This window comes from Podarcis melisellensis (genome assembly GCF_964234715.1).
Source record: "Podarcis melisellensis genome assembly, chromosome: 3".
Classification (NCBI taxonomy): domain Eukaryota; kingdom Metazoa; phylum Chordata; class Lepidosauria; order Squamata; family Lacertidae; genus Podarcis; species Podarcis melisellensis.
In genome coordinates, this window is record NC_138530.1 from 15,605,193 (window position 1) to 15,627,208 (window position 22,016).

A 22,016-nucleotide genomic window follows, 5' to 3' on the forward strand; every position below is an offset into this window, starting at 1 on the left:
TTGAGTTTCTGAGTGAGATAGTAGCCAAGTAACCAAGGTCCATAGCTATGAAGTGGGGTGGGGGAGAGAAACAAAATGGTTTAAGATATCAGACTGGACGAAGACAGAGAACATGTCCCAGTGCTATGGCTATCTGTCTGCCTGCTTTAATATTACGATATTGGGATGTTAGGAGAGAAGAGAAAATATTATATTTGTATGGACTATTGGCATTTGATCCGTCCTGTTTTATTAATATACAAGAAAAATATGTTTACAGTAAAAGGCTAAAATAAGGAGGATGTACCCAGAGTCAGTCAGGACTGGACCTAATGGTCAGAGGTCCCTTTACCTTTACATTACCCTGCTTTTAATGATCTTAGCAATGCTTTTTATTTATAGAGCCATCATGCTCGAAGTATCAGCTTTAATTACCCTTGGGAATTTGCAAGCTAGTGGAGTTGGTAGCTCCCACTTTCTAGGGAACAAAAGATCTCTTGGCAGAGGGCACCAGGTTGGCAAAAGCTGGTTAAGAACTTAATTCATTTTGGAGGTCCGTTCTTAACCTGAGGTACCACTTTAGCTAATGGGGCCTTCCGCTGCCGCCATGCGGCCACCACACAATTTCTGTTCTCATCCTGAAGCAAAGTTCTTAACCTGAGGTACTATTTCTGGGTTAGCGGAGTCTGTAACCTTAAGTGTCTGTAACCCGAGGTACCACTGTATAGAGGACATTAGATAAGCGAGGAACACAAGCTTTTTTCTTTTTGTAGGACAGGCCTGTGTCAACTTTTCCCAGCCTTTCGACAAGCACTGCTCTCAATTGTCCACTGGATGTCTCTGTGCAGTTGCTTTACAGAGGCTCATAAATGCAAGTCGAGGCTCCAGTTGCCAAGCCCAGTCTTGGAAGCTGCACTCTGTTCATCTGCACAGGTGCTGGGGAGGTCGTTTAGCGCATTGCTGAAAAAGAGAAAGTGCACCACTCCAAATAAGGGCTCAAGATCTGCATGAAATGTGCATGTGTTAATTTTCCAAGTACAGATGCAAACTTAGGACTTCTTATTCATCATCATTATTCATTATAATTATTTGGAAATGATTATTATAATTTAAACAGAAAAGTAATGCACCTCACCTTCATTAGGGAGCCTTGTGTGCCTGCTCTGCCTGCTATCAACATGTCTACTGTCTGAAACTAGACTTTTACCAGAGGGCCCTTCCAATAGAGGCCTCCTTCAAATACAGAACATCTTCCGGCAGAGGACTTCCTTCCCACAATGTTTTTGCTCCGTCCTTGGAAATTTCAACCATGTGCTGGAGACGGGAGCTGATGAGACGTATTGTTTTGGAGTCTGTGCAGAGAAGCTCCTGCGCCAAGTCATATTATACCCACCAACATATAGATAGATGATCTAGATCAAGATATGTACTGGAAGAAGCAAAGATCACCAGTGTTGAAGCAGTGATTCTTCAACACCAACTTTGTTGGACTGGTTGTGTTGTTCGGATGCCTGGTTATTGTCTTCCAAATCAACTACTTTAACTCAAGAATGGAAAGTGAAATACCAGAGGACAACAAAAGAGTTTTAAAGATGCTCACAAGGCAAATTTTAAAAAATGTAACATAAGCCGTGATAACTGGGCTGCGAGTGCTCCAACCGGAGAACAGCCTTTATCAAAAGTGTTGTGGACTTTGAAGAAGCACAAACTCAGGGTGAAAAGGAAAAACACAAGCTAAGAGGAAGGCATATTTGGCAAACCCTCACCGTGATCAACCCCCTCAACTCCACCGTGATCAACTCCCTCCCTGAAACCTATGTCCCCACTGTGGAAGGACGTGTGGATCCAGAATTGGCCTCCACAGTCACTTACAGACTGACTGTTAAGACCGTGTTCATCTTACTCAGCTATGAGTGATCGCCAAAGAAGATGATAGATATATACTTAGCTAGTGTGCTGGGCCCGGGGTGCAACCCGTGAAACTCGGTCCAGGACCAGTCCAAAATCCGAAGGTTCCGCTAGGAGTCAGTCCGACAAGGCCAAGGCAGGACACGAGGCAGGAAACCAGGAAAGGACAGGTACAGGATCTGGCATACAGCAATATTGCTCCCGCAACCTGGGGCGGGGTCCGACAGCCTTTTATCTTTGTTGGGGTAACGGCTAGTCCTGATCCCCCGGCGACTCACCTCCCTGTCTCGCCCAAAGGCGAGCACTCCTCCTGCGAGTACTCAGGTCTCTTCTTCTCTCAGACCTTAGTCTCTGCATCTCGGGAGACGTCGGTGGGTTACTAGACCCAGGGGCCGCCTCAGCCTCCCCTGACCCAACTGGTAGTGGAGCAGCTATAAGTGATGGCCCAGCTGAAGGCAATGAGGTAATCCCCACATCTGGAGCCAGGGCCCCTGACTCGGCCCAGCTGGTGCTTGTTGCAGGGGAACCTGTGCAGACTGGAACTCTTCAGGGTCAGGCCCCAGACTTGGTTCAGATGATGCCTGAGGCAAAGGATCCGGTGCAGACTGAGATTCCTCTGCTTCTGAGTCCAAGCCTGAGTCCCAGGCCATCACAGCTAGCACACTATGTTCCCAGCAATGACCCAGTGCAGTATGGATATTATAATAACTTACTTACCTCACAGAATGCTGAGGATGCAACAACAGAAGGATAATGTCCAGGTCAAGGGATATAAAATAGTACCACTTTATTTTGCCTTGGTCAGACCACACCTGGAGTACTATGTCAGGTTCCGGGCACCACAATTTAAGAAGGATATTGACAAGATGGAATGTGTGCAGAGGAGGGCATTCAAGATTATCAAGGATCTGGAAACCAAGGCTTATGAGGAAGAATTGAGAGAGCTTGGTATGCTTAGTCTAGAAAAGAGAAGATTGAGAGGCCATCTTCAAGTATCTCAAGGGTTGTCCCATGGGAGATAGAGCAAGCTTGTTTTCTCCTGCTCTGGAGGCTAGACCCCATTCCGACTAAACATCAGGAGGAACTTTCTGACAGTATGAGCTGTTTGTCAGTGGAACGGACTGCCTCTGGAGGTGGTGGACTCTCCTTACTTGTAGGTTTTTAAGCACAGGTTGGATGGCCACCTGTCATGGATGCCTTTGTTGAAATTCCTGCATTGCAGGGGGTTGGACTAGATGACCCTCGTGGTCCCTACCAACGCTATCAGTGTAATCAAGGCCTTGGGACCCTCAGTCAGTGTCCAATCTTGCTGACCCCTGGGGCCAGACCTGACCTTGAGATCCATTTATCAGAGCCAGTTACCTGAGCCCCTGGGACTTTTTTTTTTAAAAAAAAATCTCAATTAAATATGTAAAGGAAAGTGTGCAGTTTTAATGGATGAAGTGCTAGACTAGCACTGGGGAGACTTGGGTGAGCAGACTGCCATCCCAGCCTAACCTCCCACCCAGAGTCGTTGTGAGGATAATTATTCTTTTTTATTATTATACATTTTTATTGGTTTTTTAACATATCATTTCCAACAATCATATAGCATAACTTCTTATCTTATACAATATTTTAGACTTCCATCAACACCTCATAATTCTCCTCATAGTCTTTCTTGCAATATTTCAAATAATAATCCTTACAAAACTTCTTGCAATCCTACTAGCGTAATCTGTTTATTACAATTACTTTTCAAATAGTTCATGTATTTACTCCAGCCTTCTAAGAATCTCTGGTCCCGCATTGTGAGGATAATTCAGAGTACCGTAACATCTTGAGTGATATGCACACTTGATAAATAAACGATATGAAAATGATCAGGCATGTGTAATAATTATGGACAAATTTTTCTCATTACCCAAGGGAAGAACTGGCATGCATCACCTTTTAGAACAATGGTTCTTGTTTTTGTCTTTTAACAAGAAGGCTTTTGATATAGACCCCCATGATATTCTTGCAAAGATATGGGCTTTTTTGGTGCCAAAAGGGGACAGAGCAGGAACGTAACAGGCCGGGGGTGGAACATATCAGTGGAAATTCCTCTGTATATCATGATCACAATGGAAGACAGGCAGGTGAATGGACCCTTGATATTCTGGCTCACAACATTTTTAGTACTGTAGTAGATCCTGTAATCAAGGGGACATGGGTGTCGTGGTGTAAACCACTGTGCCGCTTGGGCTTGCCAATCAAAAGGTCGGCATTTCAAATCCGTGTGACGGGGTGAGCTCCCGCTGCTCGGTCCCTGCTCCTGCCAACCTAGCAGTTCGAAAGCACGTCAAAGTGCAAGTAGATAAATAGGTACCGCTCCAGCAGGAAGGTAAATGGTGTTTCCGTGCGCTGCTCTGGTTTCGCCAGAAGTGGCTTAGTCATGCTGGTCACATGAACCGGAAAAACTGTCTGTGGACAAACGCTAGCTCCCTTGGCCAGTAAAGCTAGACGAGCACCGCAACCCCAGAGTTGTTCGCGACTGGACTTAACTGTCAAGGGTCCTTTACCTTTTTTTTAGATCCTGTAATTGGTTTCCCACAACCTGGTACCCTCCACCAGTCTATGCTGAACATCTGGAGAGCACCAGGTTGGAGAACGCAGACCTATATGAACAAATATGCATTGCACAAAGCACCCATATGGCCTCTTCATTTTTATAGTTTTCTCTCTATGAGATGCCTACTGCACAAGCCCCATCGAAACATCTCTTGCATGGCTACAGTTAATTTCAACAGGGCTTGTGCAGGAGAACTTCTCAGGTTTTTGAGCCTTTGATCAACTATGGAACTTGCCAGGGCAGATTTTGGCCTTTCAATTTTCAGTGGCACCCTGTGCGAGGCAAAAATCTGCCTCCGCCGCCTGCTGTTGAGTTCAGTTGACCAGTGCAGCTGCCCTAAAGCCACCTCTGAACGTGGGGGGGGGGGCAGAACCGAGTTTTCTGCAACACAATTGGTCAGTTAGTTAAGTATTTATATTTACTTGATGGGGGGAGCAGCTGCACCCCTGCACCCCGCAGGCTACGTCCATGCCTCTCAAACTCCCTAATTGTGAGTTAAATGGGAGGGGTGCCCATTTTGCTGCATAACTAATGCTTTAAACACAGAGTAGTGTTGTAGTTGCATTCAATGTGTTGACATTTAATGAACTGGCCATCCCATTCTGCACCAATAGAAGTTGTGGTTGCATTTCAGAGGCAGGTTTATATACAAGACATTGCAGTCTAGCTTGGGTGTTACTAAATTATCTGAAGAATAAACTAAAATAGAATGGATAACTGTGGCTCGATCATCTATTGAAAGAATGAACTGGGCGTAGGAAGGTCCAGTCTTGAATACAGCATTGATGTGTTTTGTTGTATACTCATTTTTCACTAAAATACATACATATATATATTAAGCTCCGTGCAGATATGCCTAGTTGGTATTCACACTCAGGAATACTTTGTGTCTAACATAATTAAATTGAGAGCATCGTGTGATACACAGTACAGCGTTTTCCTTGTGATGAATATATGTGCAAGATCTTGGGCGAAAAGTCACACACTCCTGCTTTCCAAAGGATATGAGGGGAAACAGGCGAGCTCCAGCAGTGGCTCTTAAAAGTTTAGCAACGATCATATAGAATTATTTATAGAAACTAACTTGAACAGCTGCTTTTCCCACTCTCTTGCGGGACTCATTAAAATCCTGTTTAACACTCAAATAAGTCTGTGTGTTTGGTGGCGAGAGGGAGAAAAGTGTGTGTACTTTAAAGAAATTACAGGATTTGGAAATTAAGATCAAAGGTGCAGAATGATCTTGAAGTTACTCACTGCTCCCCACGCTTTCCTGACGAATTAAAAAATGATGACAAGGAGCAGAGCGGCTTCTTCTGCACAGCCAAAAATGGAACAGGAGAGTTAAATGCAGCCATGTTGCAGTCTGCATCTGAAAAAGGAAGCAGGGAATAAAAAGAGGAGGTATTCAGAGTGTCTCAGGAAATTACTTATGAAGCTCTGCGTAACATGATAGCACAGTGCTGGGATGTCTGGCTCCTAAGGCACATCACTGCAAAGATGTAGGCAATCCTGCGCACACTTGTCTGAGAGTAATACAGTGGGACTTTTTTTCCATGTAAACAAGCACAAGATTGGACTGCATGGCTCATGTAATTTAGTCCTCCGTCCTGAGACAAGACCCCCCCCCCCATTTTAAATCACCTCATGATATTCAGACAGTGGTATGTTACAAGCAGGGATGCAGGTGGCGCTGTGAGTTAAACCACAGAGCCTAGGACTTGCTGCTCAGTCCCTGCTCCTGCCAACCTAGCAGTTCGAAAGCACGTCAAAGTGCAAGTAGATAAATAGGTACTGCTCCGGTAGGAAGGTAAACGGCATTTCCGTGCACTGCTCTGGTTCGCCAGAAGCAGCTTAGTCATGCTGGCCACATGACCCAGAAGCTGTACGTCGGCTCCCTCGGCCAATAAAGCGAGATGACTGCCGCAACCCGAGTCGTCCGCGACTGGACCTTATGGCCAGGGGTTCATTTACCTTTACCATTATGTTATAAGCAAAAACTAGGGGCAAATAAAATACTCTTCCTGTTCATACTCAACAGCTAGGCACATCTCCTTGTCTCTTAGAAGAACGTAAGGGCAGCGCTGCTGTTTTCTTTTAAAGCAGAGCAAGGGCCAGACTAGATGAGACATTAAGGGTGTGATTGCATTTTGTCTAGTTTTAACATCTTAAGTAACAGGAGGAGAGATTAGAATAAGGACTGTGGGGGTTGAGGGATTAAACATGCCCCCCCTCCCATGTCATGGCCTCAATTATTATTGCTTTTCCCTGCTGCAAGTTAATATCGCTTCCCTCCCAGAACTAATAGCAACTGCTAGAGAGGGAATTAATAGGGCTACTGGCAGGAGAAGAAAGGGTTAACTCTTCCTATATGCTGTGTTCTAGATCAGGGGTCAGCAACCTTTTTCAGCTGTGGGCCGGTCCATCGTCCCTCAGACCTTGTGGGGGGCCGGACTATATTTTTTGGGGGGGGAAATGAACGAAATCCTATGCCCCACAAGTAACCAAAATATGCATTTTAAATAAAAGCACACATTCTACTCATGTAAAAACACGCTGATTCCTGGACCGTCCACGGGCTGGATTAAGAAGGCGATTGGGCCTCATCCGGCCCACGGGCCTTAGGTTGCCTACCTCTGTTCTAGATTATACATCATCATAGAGATAGAATGTTTCCCTCCCTTCCTCTGCTTTTAGGTTGCAGGAATACTTTTATTATTTGTGTATACGGTGGTACCTCGGGATGCGAATGGGATCCGTTCCGGAGCCCCATTCGCATTCCGAACAGAATGTAAGACGCGACAGCGTTTCGCCGCTTCTGCGCATGGCATCATTTTGACTGTCTGCGCATTTCCAACGGCAAAATCTGGAAGTAACGCGCTCCGTTACTTCCGGGTCACCGCGGAGGGCAACCCAAAAAGCACTCAAGCTGAAACATATTTATCCCGAGGTATGACTGTATTACTTAGAGAGGCAGCTCAATATTTTGCGCTGTTGAGCTACCACATGGCATACAACTTTGGGGATTCTGTAGAAGTTGAGAGGTGTGACTGTCCACTATGGATCAGATTACTGACCCATCAGTGAATTTAAACTGTTCCAAAACTTCCCATTTGATTGTTTCAGAGTTGCTCTCTTAGGACAGAAGTACACAAATGCAAGGATACTTGCAGGGGACAGTCAACAGACAGGTTGTGCTCAAGCCTTTCCAAACCACCAGTTCTTACCTGCAAATGCCCTCTGTTCAAGTCAATTGCAATATTTTTCCTAGGCTCAAAAACTGAAAGCAACTTTGGCTAAGGAACAAAAGGTCTGGCCTGGCATTTATACGTCACCTACTTATCTATAGATATTCCTTCAAATCCTGTATTGGTGTTACCTGGGTAAATGTTGGCTTGGGAACTCATGTTAATAAAGGTAGTCTAGTTCCCTCAATTATTATTTCCAATTAATATTTCCAAGGAAGGGACTTTTAAGCTCCAGCTCAAACAATTCCCAATTTCAGGAAGTTCTAGGATCTGAGTATATGTCTGAGGTCCTCCTCTCCAGATACCGTTGCTAAGAAGTTGTAACGCTTGCACAGATCTGTCGCAATTGTGTTTAAGTGTCTCACTGAGATTCTTGTGGGTCCACTAAACCGTTAATTGTTTTAGGCTAGAATGGCAAAAGAAGATGGACTGTTTATAATGCACCATCAATGTACAATGGTAATTTTTGTTATTGTTATTAAATTTATAGGAATGTATTTTTTTGTGTCTTCTAAGACACCTTTGATCTAATGTAGCAGAATTGGGAATTAAAGATTAAGAGGAAACCACATTAATTTCAGCTTGGAAAATTATTTTAGAAGTTGACGAATTTAGTAAAGAAGTTGTTTTCTGTATTTGTAGGGTCTATGTTTACACTGCAGGGGGTATATGTATTTATTTTAATCGGCACTGTTTGTTTATTTCCATTTTCTGTATCATTTATTAAGAAATAAAATTTTAAAATATTAAAAAAGAACACACCCAGTACTTCACATTCTTATATACAGCAATTTCTTCCAGGAACCGGTAAGGATACAATCAAATAAGGTGCATTAAGACACATGTGCATTAAGACACAGTCAACATAAATTGCCTGGGAGGCTCTTACTGCTAGGTGACAGTTCTGTTGCCCAAGAGACATGCTCATTTTCTAACTGGAAATCTGGAAACATTGCAAGTCTCTTTTACTTTGACTGGCATTTATTGACAAGATGGTATTTTAACATTAAGTATTTTCACCTGCTTTATGAAAAGTACCGTATTTTTCCGTGTATAAGACACCCCCATGTATAAGACGACCCTTATTTTTTGAGCCCCAAATTAAGAAATAAATAATCGCAACATTCCACGTAGAAGACGACCTCCAATTTTAAACTTTTAAAATTTGGGAAAAAATAGTTTTATACACGGGAAAATACAGGTAATCTGGTGGTTTATGTGCTAATTGCTTTGCAATTTATTCAGATTTTTTTTTTCAAAATGGAAGAAATCTAAATACAAGTTTAGTAGACTGTAAAATTCTAGATAAAATTCCTGACTTTGGAGAAGCTAAAGCATAAATCATCATTTGTTTTATACACAGAAGAAATAAGATATATGTATATGAAAGGCTTCTCCCAAAAATAACACACATGGTCTCCAAAAAGCTAAGTAGAAATAATTTAGTGAGGAGGCAAAGGATCTGATTTCCAGATTGAGTCACGGGAGTAATAGGTCATAAAACATCTTCTGTAGGAGTGGGAACTATATAACACTCCTTTGCTGGTTCTGTGCTCTTGGCATTTCACGATCTCATGAAAGGAAGGAAAATCTTAATTCTCAGATATATGACTTGTCCAGGGAAAGAGACTACAGCTTTCAAGCTAGCTTGTTAGAAATAAATGAGTTAATGCTAGCTATAGTTGGTTGGTGGGGACAAAATCACAAACCAAAGTTGATCAAAAGCTGAAGTGAAATCTTCTGACTTCCTCCTCCCAACTACATGGGAGAGAAGGGAAGGGAGGGCTTGCAGAAGCAAGCAAGAGGCTCATTGCTGCCCATTTTGGCTTGCTCCTACAACACTAAACTGTGGTTAGTATGGTGCCCAAATGTGGTAGTACCATCATAGTTGCTGGTCATAAGAATTACCCTATTTGGAAATATTTTAAACACTTTCCCTCTATAGCAGAGAAAAGGGTGGGAGAAGCTCATGCAAATTGTATGGTCTGCCAGATGCAATGCTTCATTATAAGACTGTGACAATGTAACTAATACTCTATTTAGTTGTGGATTAGTGGTCAGATTTGCACCATTGTTTAGGAAATATAAGAATCAATGAAAAACTTGATTTAAATCAATTCACTTTGCTACAGAGGCATCAACTTAATGATTAGTCCAATTTCTCAACCAAAGTATATTTCTGATTAATAAAGGCTAACAATCATCTAGCTGTAATTAATTGATAGATTGTGAAGAGGGTTTCACAATGGATCATGCTTTTGAAATATATTATAAGTCTCCTCCCTGGATTCTCTCTCTCTTTTTTAATTTTTATTTATACAACAAGAAAAACAAACAAACAAAAAACACAAATACCAAATTACACACAAATTACAAAAATAACCATAGACACATGATATTCTTAGCAAACAATAAAACATCTATTGGTCTTAACACTGCCGTCTATTCCATACTTCAAATTCATATTACTTATTGCCAATACACATTTTTTTCCATAATTAAACTTATTGTCATTAAATCTAATTTCTTATATCTACCTTGCAACTATTACTGAAGTTCCTTGAATGCTGCAACAGAATTTAAACTACTATATTTATTTTTCAGATATTCTTTAAAAACCTCCCATTTAGAAACAAATTCCTGTTTTGATTTATTCTTTATTTTTTCTGATAAACCATCTAATTCAGCATATTCTGTCAGCTTTTGGATCCAACTTGAATAGAGGGGATTTCACTACTCTTCCATTTTGCTGCGATCAAAACTCTTGCTGCTGCTGTCGCATATATAAAGATACCCTTCCTCTTTTGTTGAATATCCAAATCTGTTATTCCCAGGAGGTAGGCCTCTGGTTTTTTATTGAAAGAGATCTTTAGCATTTTTTGCAGTTCTGCATGTATACGCTCCCAGAATACCTGTATTTTCCTACATATCCACCACATATGGTAGAATGTTCCTGAGTCTCCGCATCTCCAACAATTACTTGATACACTTTTATACATTTTTGAAAGCTTCCATGGTGTTAGATACCATCAATGTTGCATTTTTTGAAAGTTCTCTCTAATCGTGTAACAATTTGTGAATTTCCAATTGATCTTCCATAAATTTTCCCATTGGGCCATGGTTATTGAGTGGCCAAAATCCTGGGACCATCTCACCATTGCCACTGTTACCTCCTCCTCCTTGACTGTCCGGTAAGTTTTGGAAAGAGTTTTTCTTTTAGAATTTACAAGATCAGATTCGAATCGGGAAATTTCTGTTGAGAACCCCTTTTGTTTGTCAGATTTAAATTTTTCAAATAACTGATGGTATTGGAACCAGTCTGAAATGTGGTCTCTTATTTCCTCAAAGCTTTTAAATTTTATTTCGTTATCTTCATTTTTTAGAAGTATTTTATATGTTGGCCAGCTTTCCTATTTTTCCGTTTTACTGCTATGGCTTCTACTGGAGAAGTCCACCATGGGACTTTAGGCTCCATCAGGTCTTTATATTTTTCCCATACAGCAAAGAGTGACTTTCTTATTATATGGTTGGTAAAGTTTTTATGAATTTTCGCTTTTCCATAAATTAGGTAGGCGTGCCATCCCCAACGGTTGTCAAAACCTTCCAGGTCCAGGAGGTCCGAATCCTGCAACGTGCACCAATCTTTTAGCCAGGTGAAACAGGCTGCCTCGTAGTAAACTTTTAGGTCAGGTAGGGAAAAGCCTCCTCTCTCTTTTATGTCTATTAAGATCAGGTGTTTAATCCTAGGTTTCTTCCCTTCCCACAGGAATTTGGAAATTTCTCTTTGCCATATCTTGAGACAACCTGCTTCGCCCAGTATTGGAATCATTTGAAATAAAAAGATTAATTTTGGAAGCACATTCATCTTTATAATGGAAATCCTACCCAGAAATGTTAATTTTAGTTTACTCCAGGTTACAAAGTTTTTTCTAATCTCTAACCAAGTTTTGGTGTAATTATCCTGAAATAAGTTTATGTTCTTGGGGGTGATCCAAATACCCAGGTATTTCGCTTTTGAGGAGATTTTCAGGCCCAATATTTTTTCTAAATCGTCCTTTTCTTCTGTGGTTACATTTTTAACAAGCATTTTTGTTTTTGTTATATTCAGCTTGAAGCCTGCCACTTCTCCAAATTCTTTAATCAATTCCAGCACTCTTTTCAGACTTTCTTTAGGGTTTTCAGTCATAACAAGTAAATCATCCGCAAAAGCTTTAATTTTATATGTTTTGTTTCCCAGAGTGATGCCTTTAACAAGCTGATCCTTTCTTATCTGATTGTTCAAGACTTCCATCACCAAAATAAATATCAGTGGTGATAGTGGGCAGCCCTGTCTGGTTCCCTTGTTTATTTTGCACTCCTCAGTAATTCTTCCGTTGATGATCAATTTTGCATATTGTTCCGAATAGATGGCATTTATTCCTTTACAAATATTTTCTCCCAGTCCGATTTCTTCCATTAATTTTTTCATAAACTTCCAGGACACATTATCAAAAGCTTTTTCAGCATCCACCAACATAATAGCTGCTGGTGTATCAATTTTAATATCCAAATATTCTAATACATTAATCACACATCTAATATTGGATTGCATAAATCGTCCAGGAAGAAATCTCCCTGGATTCTCAATTATCAAAATTTAAAAAGCCTGTAACCATTTTTACTTATGAATGTTAAAGTTATCTCTGCCCAAATGTTCACGTTTCAGTATTTTAGCCAATGAGAGCCAAGGCACTGACTGGGGTAAATGTTGTGCAGGGATAAGAAAAGGACCTGTCAAACTTGGATTCAAAAGCAAACTTGCCTGATTTTATCTGGGTGGATCAGATCAGATCACGCGTCCATTGCAGAATCTGCAGTCTGACGATCCCTTCAGGACATTGTCCTGAGTTTTTACATGTAGGCAGCTGTGTTTTTTCCATAAAATTCTCCCTGAGAGTGATGGAATGTCCATCAAGTCCTGTCACACCCAGAGGGCCTTGCCATCTTGCAGTCAAATTTTGTGGCAGCAAGGAGTCTCGTGCAGTAGCCACACCAGGCTGTGGGCAGCTGGACGATCTATATTTGGACTTTTTAAAAGGCAATAAGTAGCTTTTACAAGAACAGAAGCAGCACTGCCTCAAAGGCAGTTTATTTTTATTTTTTACCTTGATGCTTCCACATAGGTTTTAAAGGATTTCCCCTTAAAAATCTGCATAGGCACAGATTTATAAAATAAATTAAATAACTTCAAGTTTTTTAGACTACTTGTATTCAGTTTTGAAGCTTCACGTTGTTTTACAATGAAAATGCTCTAGTGTAACCAATCCAGTGCCTTACATTTGCATCACACTGCCCTCCCTCCCAGGAAGCAGTATCGACTCACCTGCTAGGAGGTAAGGTCAGTGTCTGCATCCCACCCTGCTGCTTACTACCGGTGACAGAGTATTATTTCTGCAAGCTACCCACAGAAAGGGGAACGCGGGTGGCGCTGTGGGTAAAACCACAGTGCCTAGGACTTGCCGATCGTATGGTCGGCGGTTCGAATCTCCGCGGCGGGGTGAGCTCCCGTCTTTCGGTCACAGCTCCTGCCCACCTAGCAGTTCGAAAGCACCCTTAAAGTGCAAGTAGATAAATAGGTACCGCTTTATAGCGGGAAGGTAAACGGCGTTCCATGTGCTGCGCTGGTGCTGGCTCGCCAGAGCAGCGATGTCACACTGGCCATGTGACCCGGAAGTGTCTGCGGACGGCGCCGGCTCCCGGCCTCTAGAGTGAGATGAGCGCACAACCCTAGAGTCTGTCAAGACTGGCCCGTACGGGCAGGGGTACCTTTACCTTTTTACCCACAGAAAATATAAACAAGGCAGGTAGAAACAAATAAAAGGGAGTCTGTTTTTGTGTGCAAGTCATGTATGTCTAGATAAGAAAGCACTGTAACATAAACATAAAACCGAATTGTTGTTGTTTAGTCGTGCCCGACTCTTCATGACTCCATGGATCAGAGCACACCAGGCACTCCTGTCTTCCACTGCCTCCCGCAGCTTGGTCAAACTCATGCTGGTAGCTTCGAGAACACTGTCCAACCATCTCGTCCTCTGTCGTCTCCTTCTCCTTGCGCCCTCCATCTTTCTCAACATCAGGGGCTTTTCCAGGGAGTCTTCTCTTCTCATGAGGTGGCCAAAGTATTGGAGCCTCAGTTTCACATCTGCCCTTCCAGTGAGCACTCAGGGCTGATTTCCTTCAGAATGGATAGGTTTGATCTTCTTGCAGTCCATGGGACTCTCAAGAGTCTCCTCCAGCCCCATAATTCAAAAGCATCAATTCTTCGGTGATCAGCCTTCTTTATGGTCCAGCTTTCACTTCCATACATCACTACTGGGAAAACCATAGCTTTAACTATACAGACCTTTGTTGGCAAGGTGATGTCTCTGCTTTTTAAGATGCTGTTTGTCATTGCTTTTCTCTCAAGAAGCAGGCGTCTTTTACCATAATTTTGTGACTGCTGTCACCATCTGCAGTGATCATGGAGCCCAAGAAAGTAAAATCTCTCACTGCCGAATACATACCACTAAAAATATGGCTTCATACTTGGACCAAGTGATCCCTGGACGAACAAGTACCGGTACACAGAATCCAAATTCACCCTGGAAAGCAAATTAAGCTCCTTGAGGAAACTCGATTTCAAGGGGCAGACAAGAGAATTGGATTTGGTGAACTTCTTCCAGCATTCCTAGCTATTACACCGATTCCAAAGGGGAAAAGTGGATCCCACAATTTGACGTTTTGTGAGTGGCAATGAGAGAAGCAACTATATTATGGGTGAGCCTAATCAGATTTCATCAGACGATGAGGCCACATTTCAGAAGCGTTGGTATCAATACATGATTGGCTATCAACCCAACAAATAGTGCATTGATTACAATGACGCACATTTCCTCTCAGGAGAACAGAGCAGCTATAGATTCAAGGTAGTTTCCCCTTCCAGGCATTGCTCAGGGTTACATTTGTTAGATTTAGTTGCTGAATTGTATCATGGAGCTCCTTCACACCGCTTGCTGGGCCATGCAGGCTAGGATAATCATCTTGATGAAGTAATACTCACAAGTCCTAATTTTTTTTCTTGTTGAATACGAGTCACAACATTCTTATATCATAGGGGGACAGGAATTCCTTTGCTTTAGTTCTTGAGCTACAAAAGCAATAGTTTGTGTCAAGAATCAATGTGCTTTCATCAACGTTCAATGCACTAGGCAATGTTCCCCATTCATCCTCACACCAATGTGATATGGTTTGGGGGGCACTGTCTTTCTCCATCTGCTATTCCAACAGAGGCCAATCAAATACCGCAGGAAAAAAGTGCAACAGCCGTTCCCGTTTATCCCCAGTATCTGCTGGTTAGAGGTATACATCTGCTGAATTCGGAGAATGGCTAGACTATGACAGGCAGAGAAATTAATGTTTTCCTATGACAGGCAGATAAAGTAATGCTTTCCTACCTATGTATATGTGTATCCAGTTAATACTGGCTTGTAACTAGTTCACACTCCCATAACATGGAGAAACAGGCAGATATCAGCAAACAGCCAAATATATGAGCCAGAGAGTCAGTATGGCATGGCAGTTGGGAGTGCTGGATTTGGGAGAGCTGGTTTCAAATCTCTAAGGCAGTCATAAAGCTCATTGGGTTATCTTGAGCTATAACTACATCTCAGCTTAACTTACCTAACAGGAATGTTGGGATAAAGTACCGCATGAAGAACCACATATATCACCCTCACCTCATTGAAGGAACAGTGGGAAAACAACACAATCCAAATTACAATCTAGTGTGTGATCATGTAACAAGATCATGTATACTGAGATAGGCCATGGTCTTTTTCCAGCCAATTTGACACCCTGCTTCATAGTCAACCAAAGTGGCAGGGGCAACCCAGCCAGATGGGAGGGCTATTAAAAATTATTATTATTATTATTATTATTATTATTATTATTATTATTATTATTATTATTATTCAGATAAGGCAGATAGTTGACACAATTGCTCCTGGGCTTCCTCTTCAGTGTTGCAGAGCTCAAGCAGCTCCCTGGTATTTTGAGGAATTACGGACTATGAAGTAATATGGATGTAGACTAGAGATCAAGTCTTGTTCTATAGTTCTAATATATTTATTTCTGTTGCAAAATTGTACACACATAAGTAACAAGACATGACACGACTGACAAAAAGCGAGTCACGGGGTGTGTAAAATACTAAACGTATTATTTTACAGTACATATTACTGAGGTGATTACAGTATACCAGTCCAATGAACTCTTCAATAAATCAACTTGGAAAACACACAAGAATAGGAATGAGCTAATGAGTAGTTCCTGCTTATCTATGCCATATTGCAATATATGCTGTAGGTATTTCTCATCCACGTGTTGCTCCCTTTGTATATTTAATAAAATCATACTCAAGCTGTGTAAAATGACCTTGTTTTTTCTCTCCCCTTGCCCTCTTCAGTTTGTACAACAACTTTTCCATTAAGGCTGTTTGTCAGACTGTATTATACCAGTGATCAATATTCATTCATTGCAAGGAAAAGCTCAAGGCCTGTTCTAAGGTCAACTGAACACTGGTTAGGGCACATAACTGTGTGTGCCATGTGAAAATATAGGCAGCAAAAGAAGCATACTTTGTAACCTGTGCTGCATCCTCTAGCAGCCAGCAAGCCAAGCTCTTTTGAGTATTCAGAGGTTGCTGTGGAGGAGGGACCCCTGGAGCCTTCAAGAACCTGCTGTAACCAACTAACTGCATTTTTTTAGAATAAAATTGCTCGGCTTTGGAGAGACCTTGACTCCGCAGTTGTTGCAGTTCCAACTGAAGTGCCTAATGCCATTTCTTGCAATGCCCTGTAGGATCCCTTTCAGTTTATGCACTCACATGACACAAATAAAATGCATTATTCTCTGATTGACTACATACCCTCTTGATGCCTGTCAGTCTCTGCCGCCTTGAAAGAGGCAATGGTGTGGCCAGTCCTAAAAACGCCAGCCCTACACCCATTGGCTTGGACCACCTACCAATCAGTGGCAAATTCCACTTGCTTTGCTGATACATTGTAACCATTCTAGGACCCATCTGGGTTCAGGCCTTGCTATGGGACCAAATTGGCCTTGGTTACCCTATGGATGACCTCTATCGAGAGCCGAAAAAGGACAGTGCGGTCTTGCTCCTTCAGTGTCACTTCAGCTTTTGATAGCAATGACCATGGCACATTCTCCTACACTGACTCTCTAGGCTATGCACCAGTGCCTGGACACCATGGTTGTTCTAGATTTTTTTTTAAACCATTTCTAGATGAGGGCAACTAAACTGAGCTTAAATCCCAGTGGAGTGACTGGCTCTTGTGTCAAAAAAACAGGCCAATTGCTTGTCTTGGATGGGACTGTGCTCCTATCTGAAGGAGTTTGTTTGTTTGTTACCCACTCTTCATCAGAAAGTTCCAGGGTGGGCTACAGCCTCAGCCATAGAATGAAAGTACAGGACACTACTTCTGTGGTGAGGGAATTTGACAATGTTGGATCTGCCACAGAGAATGACCTCTCCTGTGTTACCATTCCCCAAACCTCTGAGGGTGGTAGAACTACCAAGAGGGTTCCCTCTTCTGATCTTAACACCTGAGAGGGTCTGTAGGGAGGTGATCTTTCAGTTATTTGGGGCCTAGGTCCCAAATACACAGTGTGTGGGTGCTTCTGGATCCAGCTTTGTCAACTAGAGCTTTTACAGATGCCATATGATATTCACTCCACAGCTGTGAGTTGAACTTCCAGTGTGCTTTGGAACTCCCTGCCTATTAACATGAGGCAAGCACCCTTGTAGTGCTTCAGATGCCTGTTAAAAAATTAATTGATCTGGTAAGTCTACCAGGACATAATCTAATTAACTATGCACTTGGTTTTTAAAACTTTCTGATTTAATGTGTATATTACTGATAATTGTTTTGCATTGTATTTATGCATGCTACATAGGGGTTCTTTTTATTAAGCGCTTTACAGCTTCTATTACTATTTCATTTATGCATCACTTCCTGTGAAGCGATTAACAATAAAGATAAATACATTCTAAAATATCTAGAAGTGCATATTGGTTACTCACCTGTTGCTGAGAACCCAGATCTCTCTCAAGATAGGGTCTTTTGTAGGAACTGTCACACTGGCCCATTTATCAAGCCACAGCACTTTGTCATTAAGAAAGTGTAAATTCCATGTCCACATTCACAACTGGAAGACCTATTACACTCTGGAGTTCTGCATAAAGTGCAACTGATACAACTGGTAGTAAGCAATTCAACAGCCTCTGCTTGCATCATTTTGGTTTTTTTTAAAAAAATAACTTATTCTTTTAGCAACTTTTGAAGTTTTGAGCACTTTTCTACTACATATATCTTTCAGCATGGAGGGTGCAGGTAGTGATGGGGAAAGAATGAGATATCCCGGCCCAGCAATATTCTGACATTGTGCTGACATTTTCCCCCTATTTACTTTGAAGGTTTCTCTCTTATTTTTATTTATGTTGTAATAGCTCTGAACAGCTGTACCCCTTGCAGTAGGGTTAACCTTGAGGACAGAAAACAATGCTAATGGCACTGCCACTGTGCTGAAACAAATAACCAGTGCAAGACTACTCCATGTTTTGGTGGAGAGTGTATAGGATTTTGACCAGAGAGCTCAGCAATCACCCCTGCCATGGAACTCACCATAAGCAACGTTATTGAGATCTGCTGAATGGCCCACAGGAATCGGAGGAAGCTGTTACAGTGGCAGAACTTGAGATATGCCGCCAGTATGACAGATAGCTGGTAAAATCCTCCCATACACCAGCAGACGACATGGAGTGGAGGTGTGGGCTGCACAGGGGAAGAGCATACACATAACAAATCTGATACCCTTCAAGCTATGGCCAACCTTCAGCGATGGTGCAACATTACCCCAGCCCCCAGACCCACTGTAAGGGATTTCCCTCCTGTTGACTTTTACTGGAAGGGAAATACTTTAAAAACTGCTCCCCTCCCAGGCTGAGCATGTTTACAATTTGGTGCCCTTTCCACATCTCCAGATCTGGTGTAGTAGGTTAAGTACAGTATAGGGTTGCATAGGCTATGTCCTTGGGAAAATCAGTACCATTCAGCCAAACCCATCACATAAGGGGGGAAAAAGTGGGGTTGTGTATACAACTATCAGCTCCTTGGAGGAAGAAAATAAAATAAACAAACACATTGTATTGCATTGTATTTATTTGATTTACACCCCATCCTTTAACAGCTTACCTGGGCAACTTACAGAAAGATTAAATAATTACAGTAAGACTATTAAAACAAAAACATTCCTACATCATGATACAGCAGAGCAGCATATAAGCAGTCAGCAGAAATAAAAACAAACACCAAGCAAAGTAGTGTACAGAGGATTATTAGTATTATCAGTATAATCACCTTGTAAACCACCGTTTCAATTTATACATAATTAAAAACAGTTAAAAAACACAAAACAAGTACAATTAAAATAAGACTAAATCTCTTAACAAGTGGACAGTCAGGGTAAATACCCATTTATCCAGCTGGGAAAGCCTGTCAAAACAAAAATGTCTTTTTCAATCTTTCTCAGAAAGGGCAAATAGTGCTTCTCCTACCTGACAGGAATGCTGTTCTACAGAATAGGAGCAGCCACACTAAAAGCCTTTCTCTTGAGTTACTGCAGAGTACGCTTCTGAAATCTTGGAAACGGAGGAGAAACTCTCCTACAGACCATTGCAATTTACTGGGTGTATAAGGAATAACCTGGTCCTGAGAAGTATATGGCCTTCTGGAAATAACCATGTTATGTCTTATATTTATTAAACCATGCTTCTTCCGGGATCCAGGGACTAGTATTTCATCATAGGTGCTAAAATCCAGGAGATACCATTGTGTACCACACAACATTATTTGGCGTTCATGTTGTGATTTGGTACCCCTATTTTATGTATTCCAATTACCCGAGCTCTGTAAAGTTTTCAATGTTATGACTATCAACCAAGCAACATGGACATTTGTTTTCCATCTCGTATAGAAAACACAGCAAACACTACCCTTTGCTTCTGGAATATTTTGGACACTTGAAGCCAAAGACTATACAAATTTGTTTCCGAGGCATATTAATTGACAATGGAAAACTTATTTTAGTTTCCAGCTCTTTTCCAGCTTTTGTCCAAGAATCTGAGTTCTCACTACAGAAATGTTTCTAGTCCTCATAATAAAGGTAACTTGAAAGTATCTGGCCACATCACTATGAAGCAATAAAATTATAGTAACTTGTTGGGGCAACCCAGTCAGATAGGCAACAAATAACAATAACAATAATAATATTCTGCCATTTTTTCAAGAGCCAGATCCTAATTTTGTACGACAACTGCTAGTTCAAGTGGTATGCAAAATAATTTCATTCCCCAGAGCAGATCTTTGGAACCACAATGGGTTTTAGCAACAAATATTATATACTCACAAGAAACATGAGGCAATTTCATGGATGTCATCTGATGTGTCATCGCAGTACGAACAAATTCTTGGAATTTACAGGTGCTTTTAGTCCACTGAATCCTGTTTCAGGACAAGGCTTTCAGAGTAAGTTTGAGTCATTTAAGGAACGTTTCAGTAATACCCCCTCCAATTAGACTCTAGGTTTTAAGTTTTGATTTAATTTCAGCCACCTTCACATTATATTACTCTATGAGATAACAGTATCTGCTGTTAAGACCATAGGAAGCACTGCTGATGGCAGAAACCACCACAACCCTATGGATTGTAGCATCAAAAGAGGAAAGCATAGCATTTCCCTCCATAGAAGCAACAAAAGAACCCCACACCTGTTCACTCTGAAACAGCAGCGAGGCAACAGAGAGGAGCGAGAAACTGCACAGAAGGGTAAGGAGCAGCAGGGGCGACCAGAACATGTAGGGGATCTGGAGCAATGCAAAAATGCGCTTCCAAAAATGGCTCCACACCTACCTACCCTTCCTCGCGCCCTGCGCGCGCGCTCTTCAGCCTGGTTTCCACCAAGGTTTTCTTTCTACTCTGCAGCTGCTTCCACAGTTGGTTGGTGCCCACACGAGCCAGAGGTTTCCGCTCCCACATGCCACCCAGCCAGCATGAGGAGCAAAAATCGGGCTCTCCTTAGAAGGGCCGAGCTGTCAGGTCTGCTCTTCCCTTTGCACGTGCGTGCCTGCCTAGATCCGTGTCTTTCTGCCAGCCCCCTCCCCCGCGCGCCCCAGGAACAGATTAATCATTTTCTCTCCATGAGATCACCGGTCGTAATAATTTATGCTAATATTATTCCCGCCCCGTTTCTCACCCCTTCTCCTTAAATTTCCCTCCTACCTAAGCGGGGACGGGGGGGGAGGAGGAGAAGAAACCTTCTTCTCTCTTTCTTTTTAACCCCCTCCCCAATCTTTCTCTGGGATAAAGGCCCTTTATCGCAATGCATAAGAACACGAGCCCGGCTGGATCAGGCCAGCGGCCCATCTAGTCCCCTGTTCCCTCAAAGACGCTGGGCACTTCCGACGTGAGGCAACTCGAATCCCTACAGGAGCGTTTAATAACTTTCGAAAATCCTTTATGGACCCCCCCCCCGTCAAACCGCCGCCAACTGACAACCCAAAGGCAGGCGCGTTTCAAATCTTTAATCTCTGAGGTAAACTGAAGCCAAGCGTCCCCCCCCCCTTTCTTCTTCCCAACGCTTCCCTGTCCCTCGGCAGATCCTCCCTCCTTCTAGCCTCGGCCCTTTATATGTACGTCCCTTTATGCGGCCTCCTCCTCCAGCCACCCCGCCCCGCCATCTCCCCTCCCACCAAGCGGCAGCCTTCCCCCCCCCCCCCGCTTTCTCCACCTCCTCAGGACCCGCCGCCCCTCGGACGCGGCATGCAAGCTAGGGCGCCATTGGCCGAGCCGCGTCGCTCCTTCCGTGCGGGAGGCGAGGATTGGGTGAGGGTGGGAGGAGGAGGACGACGACGAGGCCCGCCTTGCCCGTAGCGAGAGCGAGTTGTATGTGTGTGTGTGTATAATGTGTGGTGAGTGAGGAGAGAAGGGAATAAGGGAGGGGGAGCAGAGAGAGGAGGAAGGCGCGCGCGCGCCGGGGTTGAGGGTGGGGGGGAGTTTGCCTTGCCTTGCTTGCCTGCCTTTTTTTTCCCCCTCCCTCCTTCTCTCTCTCTCCCTGGCAGTGTCAATGGCTCCTCCTGCCACGGAGCGGCGACGGGCTTAAGCCGAAGCCGGGCCAGGGGGAGCTGTGGGCGACTCCCT

General features: G+C 42.7%; 1 protein-coding gene across 14 annotated transcripts; it reads right to left on the reverse strand.

The window, feature by feature from the left end:
• Window positions 1-478: 478 nt before the first annotated feature.
• On the reverse strand, window positions 479-21,728 carry LOC309365919 (uncharacterized protein). 14 transcript variants are annotated; one of them, XR_014166282.1, is made up of 5 exons: window positions 20,227-21,092; window positions 19,899-20,010; window positions 14,628-14,890; window positions 5,735-5,849; window positions 479-939 (listed from the first exon to the last, which is right to left on the reverse strand). XR_014166282.1 is itself a non-coding variant. In XM_081904534.1 (4 exons), exons 1-4 carry the CDS (start codon window positions 20,853-20,855, stop codon window positions 843-845), a joined length of 429 nt encoding a protein of 142 aa, XP_081760660.1. In that variant the 5' UTR covers window positions 20,856-21,092; the 3' UTR covers window positions 479-842. The 14 variants fall into 14 exon arrangements, 1 of the variants encoding a protein (XP_081760660.1); XR_014166287.1 differs by having other exon boundaries at window positions 485-939; window positions 18,440-20,010; XR_014166284.1 differs by lacking the exon at window positions 19,899-20,010 and having other exon boundaries at window positions 20,223-21,092.
• Window positions 21,729-22,016: the final 288 nt, after the last annotated feature.

Coding starts and splice junctions, on each gene's coding strand:
- LOC309365919 (XM_081904534.1), bottom strand. CDS start 20,855: ATGTGGGAGCGGAAACCTCTGGCTCGTGTGGGCACCAACCAACTGTGG. Junction 20,322..20,733: donor CGCGCAGGGCGCGAGGAAGG/GTAGGTAGGTGT, acceptor GTCCTGAAACAG/GATTCAGTGGACTAAAAGCA. Junction 5,850..20,226: donor GAAATTGCCTCATGTTTCTT/GTGAGTATATAA, acceptor TTCCTTTTTCAG/ATGCAGACTGCAACATGGCT.